The 12,752-nt window shown below is 40.6% G+C and overlaps 1 protein-coding gene across 6 annotated transcripts in view; it reads left to right on the top strand.

The window, feature by feature from the left end:
* Nucleotides 1-12,752, top strand: part of PLEKHG4B (pleckstrin homology and RhoGEF domain containing G4B) — a 222,456-nt gene that overhangs the window by 187,863 nt on the left and 21,841 nt on the right. For 5 of the 6 annotated variants that reach the window (XR_007772354.1, XM_050938129.1, XM_050938126.1 and 2 more), the window contains 4 exons: nt 2,730-2,982; nt 11,611-11,700; nt 11,816-12,040; nt 12,376-12,546. Coding sequence is in view for 5 of the 6 variants with exons in the window: in XM_050938129.1 (XP_050794086.1) it covers nt 2,730-2,982; nt 11,611-11,700; nt 11,816-12,040; nt 12,376-12,546 (739 nt within the window). In the remaining variant the exon portion in view is untranslated. The remainder of the gene's footprint in view (nt 1-2,729; nt 2,983-11,610; nt 11,701-11,815; nt 12,041-12,375; nt 12,547-12,752) is intronic. The other variant, XM_050938128.1, reaches the window with a different exon arrangement.

The raw sequence follows: 12,752 nt of genomic DNA, 5'->3' as shown, positions 1-12,752 counted from the left end.
CACTTATCAGATCAGTAACTTTTATTCACGTGGCTGAGTATTTGCAGGAGTACATCTGCTAAGTTTTTTTAATGCATTTGTATTGGATTATGTATTTATTAAAGCATAAAAAGATAAAGTTTGGCTCTTGATTTTCAACTCCGGAATGCCGTGAGTTACAATATGGTCTCCATTTCCTTATGGAAAAGTCCTTTAGAATTTAATAGAGACAAAATTTTATAGATTCTTATTGGTTATCTTAAAACCTATCACAGTTAATAAATACTGGCATACTTTTTGTAAGTTTTTTTAAATTTTTAATTATCCTATAGAATTCTATTGGAAGTATAATTTCATTTTTCTATTAAATTATAGAGGACTTTTCCATGAGGCGTAGCACAATGTAGTGATTCAAGAGTGAGGCTGAGTATGGACTCATGAGGTCTGATTTTCCTGTCATTTACATGAGTTTCACTTATTTACACTGGTATAAATTAGTGGGGAATCAAGGTCTTAGGTTCTAGTCCCAGCTCCCTACTGACTCAGTGTGTAGCCATGGGAAGTCTGCTAGGCATCCATGCAGTAGTGCCAATCTTAACCATTCAAAAATCATGAGTCAAGCTCCAAAATACATTAGCTTGGCTTACAAATCATGAGGTTTTTAAAATGTGGGGTCTTTTATTTACCTTCTTGCATTTGTTGAGCTTTTGGGGGTCATGTTTTCTAGCTTTTCTCTGCAGCCATGAGAGCTAGAAATGTATTTATTAAAAAACTTCAAGATTCTCATATGTTCACCTGACTCCAGGTGTTGGAGCTTTAAGAAAAACATCAAATATCATGGGAAGTCAAGGAAAAAATCTTGAGAGTTGACAATGCTGCTTCTACAGAGGCCAGCCACAACCTGTCCCTTAAATGCTTTGTGACTCTAATTACTCCTAGGTGGAGTTGGTTTGAACATTGCAATATGAGAAGCTTTCAACAGAATTTTTAATGAAAATTTGAATTTTGATGAAAAATGAACTAATTTTTTTCCACAAAAACTGTCATTAAAATGTCCCGTTTTTCATCCAGCTCTAAAGATGGGCAAACTAATGCTTCTTTCACAAAGTTGTTGTGCAGCTTACTTAATATTTGCAAAACAGTTTGACTTCCTTGCTCTCTCTGGTGAGAAATGGGAGAAAAGAGGTCACAGTGTAATGCTTTGAGATCCCTGGCCTGGAGTACAACATTTAGCTCCAAATCCAGATTTTTATTCCACCTCACTTAAAGCTTGTGGTTGTCCAGATCTGGGATTTCGTTTTGGTGTTTGATCCAAGTTATTGGCCATAGAATTCAGCCACAAATCTGGATTTGGATTCAAAACCCCAAGTTCAAGGATGTTTGGATCTAGGGTTTAAGATTCAAGCTCACCTCTAATCTTGACACTAAGGAGCTACTGTAAGATGCATTTCCCTTTTTGGACAGGAAATCCTGACTGAAGTTATTCTAGTTGGCCTCTGATGAACGTTTAAGAGCTAGCCAATTTCATAAGGGAAAAAAATTCATAATATAAATAGTTATGTCCCCTCAGCTGATGGAATTGTTAGTATGTAACCTCAGATGCCGTTAAAACGATTTAATAAATCAATAAGTTCTCTGTATTGTCATCAGCTATGTCCACCTCATTAAATCAAGGTTATTCAGCAGCATTTCCCATCATGATGAATCTACTGTAGTGGCTGGTTTTTATTTGATTTGTTATGTTAGAAGTAAAGATTAAAATCTGTTCCTGTCATTGTTAACCATCCAAAAATGTTTTTACTATTTTAAGTTGTTTATTAAATTATTGTAGGAATGTTAATATGAAAAAGAAAAAATGTAGTTATTATGAAGTCAAACTTGTTCTATAATATATTATCAAAAGTTCAGATAGCTTCAATTCCTTGCAAATAAAGTATACTAGTTAGTGAAATCTCACCAAAAACAACATTTTCTATACTTTTATTTCTCAATCAGACAGTCTATGAATGAGAATACACCTTTTTCCTTAAAGAAATTGTTTGCTTCTATGTTGTCAGATGTTTAATGTTAATCAGAAATTTTTTCTTCCAAAGTGATTGCTTCCTCAGTTTGCCTTGTTTATCATAATCTGTTTTTGCTGCATGCAAATCTTCATGTAATTCTAGAACTGATCACATATTTTAATCTTTCAGAACTGAATATGCTTTCCAATGGGAGCTCATATAGTGTCAGAGGATATATTATGTAGGGAAGCTCATGAGAATTTAGCTATATGTTAGTTTATCATCCCAGGAATGTTGCTCTGTTTCCAAACAGAATGCAGGAATGGAAAAGGTCATGACACCTTTTTTGCAAATGCAATAGAAAGTTCTTTAATACAATGAAAAAGTCTTTCCAGAGCTCAAAATTCTTTCTTTCTTTTCTGGCTGCTTAGTTGTTACATTACAGCTGCTGTAGACTGTTGTAGACCAAATTCTTTCCTCTGGTATGCCCACATAACTCCACTGAAGTCAGTGAGATTCCACCATTGTAACTGTGGGCAAAATTTGCTCAAGACGAGCAAAAAAACCTGAAAGATCTGTTGCGATAATGGTAAACAACTTAGCCACCAGTGCAACAGCGTGATTTCCTCAAAGGACAGGTAAAAATGAGCCAAATAATGCAAATAGCAGAGACAGTCACTCAGTATTCAGTGATTACCCATTGTCATAATTTGTCAGTGTTCAAAACAGCTGTTCTGTGTCTTCCAGCAGCAAAGTGCAACATATAATGGATGAAATGATCACAACAGAAAGGGAATATGTTAGATCCTTAGGATATATCATCGACAACTATTTTCCAGAAATGGAAAGAATCGATTTACCTCAGGATTTGCGAGGGAAGCGGAATATTATCTTTGGGAACCTGGAGAAGCTCTATGATTTCCATTGCCAGTATTTTCTAAAAGAGCTGGAACACTGCAGAGACTTCCCATTGCGTGTCAGCCACTGTTTTCTCAGACATGTAAGTCCCATTCCCAAAGAAGGGTGAATTCTTAGAATCAGATATTTTGAGTTAATCACAGATCCTATTACCGAGTAAATAAAGTCACTTACCTTTTTTGTGTTTCCCATAGTGTGTACGTTCTAGATGTCCTGTGACGAATGTTTACTGTTGTCTGTATATGTGGCCTGTTGTCTTCTCTCAGAGAGTTGTACATGTACCCCTAGTTCCTCATGCAGCTGCACCTTTTGATATCTCAAAACATGCTGGCTGGACCCTTTCTAAATTTGCTAGAAGTAATACTTGAGTTTGCCACACAAGCCTCTAAGTTTTCAGTTTTCTATAATTATATATGTTTTCTGTTAATTTTGTTTCCTATTATGAACCAATGCACAGGTGCTCTTATAGTATCATTTGTAATCACACTGGAAAAGTACCTAGGTTCATCTGATCACCCTAATGTCAAGATGCGAGTTGGGACGAAGGGGCTGATATTGTTTCAAGCATAAACTAATCTTAACTTCCACAATCTCACCTTATTGACAGTAATTTTCTTACAATAGACAAAGCATCAAATTGCTGCTTACACATCTGCTCTGACGTGTGAACTACACCTGCTGAATATAGCAGACATTTAACGAGAGAAAAGATGGTGGAATGTGCTCTCTGGGTGTAACGTGTACACAGAGGGCTATGTATTGGATGACACAGGGCTGTCCCTGGGGTGGGGAAGGGGCGTGGGGAAGAAGTGATGGATTCGTCTCTTTTGGGACCGACTGCACCAGCCCGTGGGGCCAGGAGCAGTTGCCCCAATTCGCTCTACCCAAGGGACAGCTCTGGGATGGCAGAAGGATCGTTCTGCATATACCAGGCTGCTCTGATGTGTGGCTTGTGGTTTTGGGTATCAGTCTCCAGCATTCCACTTGTAGTTAATTGTGATACATGAACATTTCCACTCAGCTAATCAGATGTATCTGGACAGAAGAATAAATTTAAAATTACGTTTAAAAGCACTAACATTTTGCTCTTTGGAAATGCCTTGTTGGGCCTCCTTTGCTGTGTGCCTAATTCTGACCCTCTCCTAGCAGGATGTTCAGGGCACATCCCTTCTTTCAACATATGGGGAGTCTGCATCAGCATGACTGATCCAGAGGATGGTGCAGCCATTGTGGAAAGGGGCATAGAGTGGCTGAAATGGTGCTGGTCTATTGTCAGGACATGAGAAACCACTGATGAGAGTGGGGAGGTTATGCAAATGAGCATGTCATTACCTTCCTGAGAGGCCCTGTGTGGACCTGGTCCCTCACTCCCCTGCAGAAATCTCAGTATGGCGCTAACACAGGGCAGAGAAAGGGGGAGGCCTTTAGCAACACATGACAGGGTTGAAGGGGAGTGCAATTGATTTAATTTTCCTGAAGGGAAGGTCCATCTTTCAAAAGTTTGGGAAACACTGATTTCAGGCCAATTTTTGCTGTCAGGATAAGCAGAATGGACCTGGTGATCAGGATTTCCTTGTAAAATGTTTTCAAAGACTTATAGTTGCATATTACACTGATTATGAGTTAAGCCAACTTTAAAATCCATCAAAATTAATGTTAATCGAATGCTACGGTGACATGGCAAGCACTTGAACATCAGGAAATGACTGTTATGGTCAGAAATTCCTCAACATTTGACTGTTGTGTTAGAAACCACCAACCGGAATGTCCTATTCCACACACCTTAAGAGTTTTACAGGAGAAGACAGTTCCGCACATATTACAAGCTGGTCAATTTTTGGTACACAGATACGTAGGGGATGTGAAACCCCTTCCTCATTCACTGCGCATCTTACTTCACCGCACATATCTGTGCAGTTCAGCCTTCCTTAGCCATGCATTCAAGTTTAGCAAGATAATCTGTGTAAAATTTATTGTACATCCAGATAAAGTGATTTCAGTGTGTCATAACAAGGAAAAATATACAGCAGTTTTCACCAGAACATAGAAAAGTTCTTCTCAAACAACACTATTTCCATGCCAAATTTCAACTTTTTACCCGTGTCATTTCAGTGCTACCAGTGTTCAAAAATAGGTCATTTTTACAATGGGAAAAGCTTTTTTTATTTTCATTTTCCATATACTGCAAAACACTGGAAATGTTTTTGCTCAGGCTTTCCAAAAATGTTCACTTTGAAGCAGACACCATAATAGCAGCCTAAAAACCAAAAGTGACTGGGAGCTAGCGAGGGGGGAAAGGCAGACAGGGCGTAAAAGCATATCTATTCTGCAACTTTTAATTATAGTGGTCATGGTTACTCTCACTATAATGAACTATTTCTCCCTACTTCTTTAACCACCTGGCCATCATCAGTCGTGATTCTATGGTCCTGAGTGCTCATATACAACGGTTAAGGAGAGAGTACTGCAATATAGAAGGCTAGATACTTCTAAGTAAATAATTGTTGCGGTAGCAGCTCAGGGCTCAAGAGGTTTAACATTTTTCCCATTGCTTGCTCCTGCATTTCTTTGTATTTTGGCTGTCCTCTCATTTTGAAAAGCATATCTTAACAAATACTGCCCTATAGTTTGTGGTTCACATTAATTGAACATTATTCTTGTTTTCTTCTTATCTTACACAAACTTTTGCCCCACTGTTATACTCCATAATAGCCATCTTTGTCTGAACCACATATCCTCAGATGTTACTTTAGAGCAGAAGCAAACAGGTTTTTGTCCGTCTATTTCCGCTTTTTAAACTTGTTTCACTTTAATAAATTCCCATAGTGTCTGTTGAAGCCCTCTCAGGCATGCCATAATTGTGTCAAAGTACCATTAAAAGCAGTTGGGAAATGAACAATAATGGCTTGAAAAACACATCCAATTTCACATGGTGTTTCTTTACTCTTTCCTAATGAATCTGTGTAACCAATATTAACCACAAAAGAAAATCCCAACCCTGGCAATAAATGATTGATTAAATAGCCCACTGTTTTTTAAGTAAGGAGATGATCTGAAAAGAGAATCATTTTTGTTGTGAATGCGTAATGTAGGCCCCTCACCTGGAGCCACAGCTGTGATTTTTCCTATTGTCTAGGATGGAAAAGTCAGGATTTTATTACTTTTTCACCATACCAGGGTGTCGTGAGGATCAATTTGTGTTTGTAACATTTAAAAGTGTTGTATGTTGTATGTGCTGTTACTGACAAAGGAGCAAGTTATTCTATTCCTCATCCCCTTTGCAGTGCATACTACCTCTAGTTTTCTAGAATACAGAGAAAACTTCGTCATCTAGGAAAATCACCATTGTGCCTCCAGGAGGGATGTCTATGTTAATCACTTAGAACTTTTATCCCTGTAAAGATAAATGGAAATGTGTCCCCACCTGTTTTGCAGAAAAAACCAAGATATCATTCTGTTTATGCTAGGATAGTAAAAAGAAACATACATTACAGAGGATACGTGGGATGTAATCACCTGGCTCTCAGTCCACTGTAGCACTTAGATTATTTAGTGAGGAGTCCTTGTGGCACCTTGGAGACTAACAAATTAATTTGGGCATAAGTTTTTCTGGGCTAGAACCCACTTCATCAGATGCATGGAGTGGAAAATACAGGAGCAAGTATAAATACATGAAAAGATGTGAATTGCCTTACCAAGTGTGATGTCAGTCTAACAAGACAATTTAATTGACAGCAGGATAGCAAGGGAGGAAAAATAACTTTTGAAGTGGTAATGAGAGTGGCCCATTACAGACACTTGACAGGAAGGTGTGAGTAACAGTAGGGGGAAATTAGTATTGGGGAAATTAAGTTTAGGTTTTGTAATGACCCAGCCACTCCCAGTCTTTATTCAGGCCTAATCTGATGTTGTCAAGTTTGCAAATTAATTCCAGTTCTGCAGTTTCACGTTGGAGTCTGTTTTTGAATTTTTTTTGTTGAAGAATTTCCACTTTTAGGTTGGTTATTGAATGACCAGTGAGATTGAAGTGCTCTCCTACTGGTTTTTGAATGTTACGATTCCTGATGTCAGATTTGTGTCCATTTATTCTTTTGCATAGAGACTGTCCAGTTTGGCCAATGTACATGGTCAAGGAGCATTGCTGGCACATGATGGCATATATCACATTGGTAGACGTACAGGTGAATGAGCCCCTGATGGTGTGGCTGATGTGGTTAAGCCCTGTGATGGTGTCCCATAAATAGATATGTGGACAGAGTTGGCACCAGGCTTTGTTGCAGGGTTGGGTTCCTGGGTTGGTGTTTTGTTTTGTGGTATGTAGTTGCTGGTGAGTATACGCTTCAGGTTGGGGGGCTCTCTGTAAGCAAGGAGTGGCCTGTCCCCCAGTGTCTATGAGACTGAGGGGTCGTCCTTCAGGATAGGTTGTAGATCCTTGATGAATACTAATTTCCCCCTACAGTTACTCACACCTTCTTGTCAACTGTCTGAAATGGGCCACTCTCATTACCACTTCAAAAGTTATTTTTCCTCCCTTGCTATCCTGCTGTCAATTAAATTGTCTCGTTAAACTGACTTCACACTTGATAAGGCAACTCACATCTTTTCATATATTTATACTTGCTCCTGTATTTTCTGTTCCATGCATCTGATGAAGTGGGTTCTAGCCTACAAAAGCTTATGCCCAAATAAATTTGTTAGTCTCTAAGGTGTCACAAGGACTAATCATTATTTTTGTTGATACAGACTAACATGGCTACCAATCTGAAACCTAGAGTATTTAATGTTTTTCATGTCTAACGGGCTTTACAAACACTGGAAGACTAACTCTTTGGGCCAAAATCTGACCTTCAGAAGTGACTCCATCCAGGAACCTGTTGCTTGTGCTCAGCTTGCAGACGTTCCCCCAGCATGGATGTGTCAGTCCTTGATAATTACTTTGTCCGTGCATTGTCCATATTGCTCGGTTAGTAGGTTGAAGGATGCTGGTAGATAAGGAAGAAATTTGCTGTGGTGATTAGAAGACAGTGTCCTGGACTGCTATTTCCTCCTCAAGGCCTGGGTGAAAGAGGAAGAGATTGCTTTAGTGCTTGTTACTAGACACTATTAGTATGAAAGTGGCAGTTGTTTACTGATGTCTCAGACCCTTTTGAAAGCTCTGGGCCATAGCAGGGTGGCCAATCTGAATGATAGTTCCTCAGGCTGAGATCTGAGTTTCTTAGCCAGCTTTGTTGGTTCTGTGTGTGTTTAGGGTTGGATGGTGAGATAACTTTAATACCAGATCAGATCTTTCTCCGTCTGGTGACACACGAGAAGTTGCTCCTTTCCTGTTTCTCCCGCTCCTTTTTTCATCCTTGAGCAAATGCTGTACCATTCCCTTTGGCCCACATCCTCTGTTTGCCAGATATCCGGCCTGCACATGAAAAGCTTGTTTGTCTGCTCTCCTGGGTTCTACTTGTCTGAAAGGAGCAAATACCAGTGTGCCACTTACAATGTGGCTGATTCATCAGGGAAGCTTAGTTGGGGAAGTTAGGCAAGAGGGTTTTGTAGCACTGCCCTTCCAAATGACTCTCCCAGCCTGCTCATTGTTTTGTGAGTGCAGGCATCGGGGAACCATGACATGTTCTGCCTGTAGCTGGTACTGAGCAGCACCAGATTGTCTTTGACTCATATGTCCTGCTATTCAGCTGAGTAGTGGTTTTGGGCTGTGTTCCAGTACCTGGATGAAAAGCAAGCCTCTTCGCTCTTGCCAGTCCCGCCACTCAAGTAACTGGCAGTTTTCACTCATACTCTGTTAATCTGCCTGTGAGTCATAACTAAGCCCAGAGGAAGGGGACCTGCCCTGGCTCCCCATGTTCTCGAGCGTTACACTTGAGGGAGTAATGCAGGGGAGCCTGGAGTGGGAGCTATAACCCTAAACTTCATACAGGTCCTTTATTGCTAGGGCTGCCACCTTATATGTTAGCTGTTGCAGGAGAAAGAGAGGCTGATGCTGTTGGCCTAATTCTGTGGGCTCCAGCAGAGGATTTCAGGAATCAAATTGTCTCCAGCTCATATAGGCCCCCGCAGTTTCTCTTTTAGTTATCCTGTTCTCATACTAGGAATAACAACATATAAGGAGGCAGACCCCTCTAAAGATTAGGACAAAGGACGGCCTTTCATTGATAGGGGGTTTTATAAAAAAAAATTATATATTCATGAGGCATTTAAAAAAAATTCTGATTTTTTTTTGGAAGAAAAAATGAAAAGCTAAAACCAAAGTTTTTTTGGTTTTCAAACTCAGACTTATTTTACCTTCTTTCTGCTTTTTTTAATTCCCTTCCCCCCACACCCTTCATTTTCAGTGTCAAAATGGACAAAAAGGAAAGAGGGAGAAACAGAAAAAAGAGGAGAAAGAAACCTGGAAAACTGAAAAATTTGATCTTCTTTTGACAGGAGCTTTGCCTGAGAAAGTGTTATAGAACCTGATGATTTGATATCTGCATTCCCTTATTATTCGATGGATAAACCAGGAGAAGCACAATTGTGCTGCATTTTTATAAATACTCTATTGTATCAACAGAAACTATCTGAAAAACTATTCTACAGTATCAGGCAAAAATCAGAGAGCAGTTCATAATAATCTAGGTTTATTTTTTCTTTGAAAAGAAAACCAACATTTACTTATTGCTTGCTTGCTCGGATTGTATTATGAGAGGAAGATCCGTTTGTTTATCCTTAGATGATTTGTTTGGGACTCGTTAGTTTAAAGGAAGGAAGAAGATAATTTGTTTAATAAGAGGGAAAACAAACATGTGAAGTGAAAAAGATTGTTTATTTCAGTCTTCCGAGGCAATGGGAAAATAGTGATCTTGCCTGATCTTTTTATATCTTCCAATGAATTGGGAAGCTTCCCTCATGTCCAGGGAATTTAAAAGGGGATCTTTTTGTATGCTTTAATACCATTCAGTTATTGGAGAAGATCTCATTCTGTCCTGAAGACTAGATTGGGCACAATGCTATCTAGATATCCATCTATAACACACTCAGCACTGGGACCTGAAGCCCAGATTCACAAAGGGACTTAGGTGCTGCAACATTGAGCGTCACAGTGCATAACTTTTAGGCACCTAGAAAATCTCAGGAGCAACACCGCTTTTCACAAAGGCCAGCACACTAGGTGAGAAGCCACCTAAGCTAGCCCCAATGGGAGATGCTGAGGACAAGAGTGTTTCCTATGCCCTGCCCCTCTCATGGAGACAGGCACCTAAGTCTGGCCCCCAAGGAGGTGCCTATTTCTCCTAGCATTCATAAATGGGAATCAGGTGGCTTGGGCACCTAGGGTATTTCTTTTGAAAATGGGTATGGATCTGTTTACGTTACTTTTTAAAATTCATGACAGAGCATCCCATAGCCCGCATCTTCAGACTGGGGCTCGCGGGGCTTGGGCACCAGCAGTAAAAATAGCAGTGTAGCTGCTGCGGCTTGGGCTGGTGCTCAGGCTCTGAAGCCCAACCCCTGCCCCAGCTTCAGAGCTCAGTCCCAAACGTCTACCCAGCTGTTTTTAGTGCAGCACCGCAAGCCCCAAGTCTGTAGCCCCAGGCGCTGAGATTCATTGCTGCAAGTTCTAAAATGCAGTGTAGAGGTACCCTTAGGTGCCTGCCTAGCTCCGTGCAAACGGCCGAAGGAGGAGGTAGTGGTGTTACCCACATTAGAACTTTTAGCCCAGTGGTTAGAGCACTTGCCTGAGAGGCAGGAGACTTCTGTTCAAATCCTTTCTCCCCTCTCTGGTGGGGATGGGGGGAGAATTGAACATGGATCCACATCCCAGGCACGTGCTCTAATCCCTGGGCTAAAAGTTACAAGGCAGTCACTGCTGTCACCATCTCCTCCCGCCAGTTTTGGAACGGGACCTGATCCAGTAGGCAGCCTTTGAGCACACACATCAGATCAGATGCTGCATGCAAGTTAGGCAAGCAAACTCCTGTCTTCTGCTATTCGTGAATTGCTCTGGGGTTTAGATGGGAGAAAAGTGCCTGGACACCTAGAGGGAGGCAGCAGTGTGCATGCCCAAAGGCAGGAACTTAAGCACTGAGGGAACTTTTAACGTGAAATTTTGACAACAAATGACTTTAAGCACCTACAGGGTTTGGCGAGAGTTTTGGGAATCGCAGGGGAGCCTAAAACTGGGATTTAGGTGCCTAGGTACCTTTGCGACCCCAACCCCCATCCCCCAACTGGAGTGCCTTACAATTTCTATTGCTTCTCAATTAACTCTAGCATACATCAGGAAACACTTTCTCATGTGAGTAGCCCTTGCTCACATAAATGATCCTGACAAAGTCATTGAGTGAACTCACCTGAGTTGCCAATATTGTTTAAAAGTCAGCCTGGCTGATTGAGCATTTAGATACTATAATGACGGGTGCTCTAGAAATACCTACCATAGACAGTTGAAACAGATGAATTTTGCAGATCGTTCAATCTGGAAGAGCTGAAAATTATAGAGAACTAAATCTCCTAAATAAAGAGTTCTTGGATGTCCATTGCCAAAATGTGTCTAGACTTAAGCACCTCCTGCAGTTTTGGATTGGAATACATCCATTGGGGGATGGGGTGTGTGTTATAAACTGTACATGATTTCGGTACAAAACTGATGTTAAATGGAGAAGGAATTGATCACTGAAGAAATAGAAAATAACAAGGAATAACATCTTTTCCTATACTCTTTCAGGAAGAACAGTTTGGAATGTATGCATTATACAGCAAGAACAAACCACAATCGGATGCTTTGCTTACAAGCCATGGAAATGCGTTCTTTAAAGTAATTACTATCCAGTTTCTTCTTTAATTGAATTGTGTGAACACCACTCACTGCCGTGTGTACTTGTATGCAGTATATCAAATATTGTTTACACATTCCTTTAATATTCCCACAGAATAAACAACAAGATTTAGGTGATAAGATGGATCTGGCTTCCTATCTGCTGAAGCCTATTCAAAGAATGAGCAAATATGCTCTTCTTCTAAAAGATATGATCAAAGAGTGCACTAAGACCCAGGAGCAGGAGCTCAATGATCTCAGGACAGCTGAAGAAATGGTAAAATTCCAGCTTCGTCATGGAAACGATTTGCTTGCTATGGATGCCATTAGAGGGTGTGATGTAAGCATTTCTCAGTCCTTCCTTTATTTTTCCAATATCCCCTTGGCTTTGCTGCTGCAGTTTTCATTCAAAGACAGAAAGTTGCTAAGAGGCAGATTATTATTATTTTATTTTATTTTATTTTATTTTATTATATATATGTTGTAGCACATAGGAGCCCTAGTCATAGTCCAGGACCCCATGTGCCAGGCGCTGTACAAATACAGAGTCAGAAGACAGTCCGTGGCCCTAAGTGTCTAAGAGACATAATGCACTTCCCCCATTCGTCCTTGGACTGGAGAAAATCGGCTCAGCCTTCCCTTATCTTTAGTAGCATTGTCATTTTCTCCGATCAGGTAAATTTGAAAGAACAAGGACAGCTGAGATGTCAAGATGAGTTTATTGTTTGCTGTGGAAGAAAGAAGTATTTGAGACATATCTTCCTTTTTGAAGACCTCATTTTGTTTAGCAAAACAAAAAAGATTGATGGGGGATATGACATCTACATGTACAAACAGTCATTCAAGGTAAATGTAATCCTGCTGTTATGGTTTGGATCATGGGAGGCAAGTCTGTAGAAATTTTGGTGGTGCCCAGAACCCACCCCCCCCCAGCTCTGCCCCCTCAAGCTCCGCCTCCACCCGCCTAAGGCTCTGGGCGCGGTTTCAGGGGGGAGGTCTGGGGTGCAGGTCCTGGGCTGGGAATTAGGGTGCAGGAGGGGTGCAGGCTTTGG

This window comes from Gopherus flavomarginatus, chromosome 2 (assembly GCF_025201925.1).
Source record: "Gopherus flavomarginatus isolate rGopFla2 chromosome 2, rGopFla2.mat.asm, whole genome shotgun sequence".
Lineage (NCBI taxonomy): Eukaryota > Metazoa > Chordata > Testudines > Testudinidae > Gopherus > Gopherus flavomarginatus.
The sequence above is the reverse complement of the archived record's forward strand: the minus strand, read 5'-3'. Positions and strand labels throughout refer to the sequence as shown.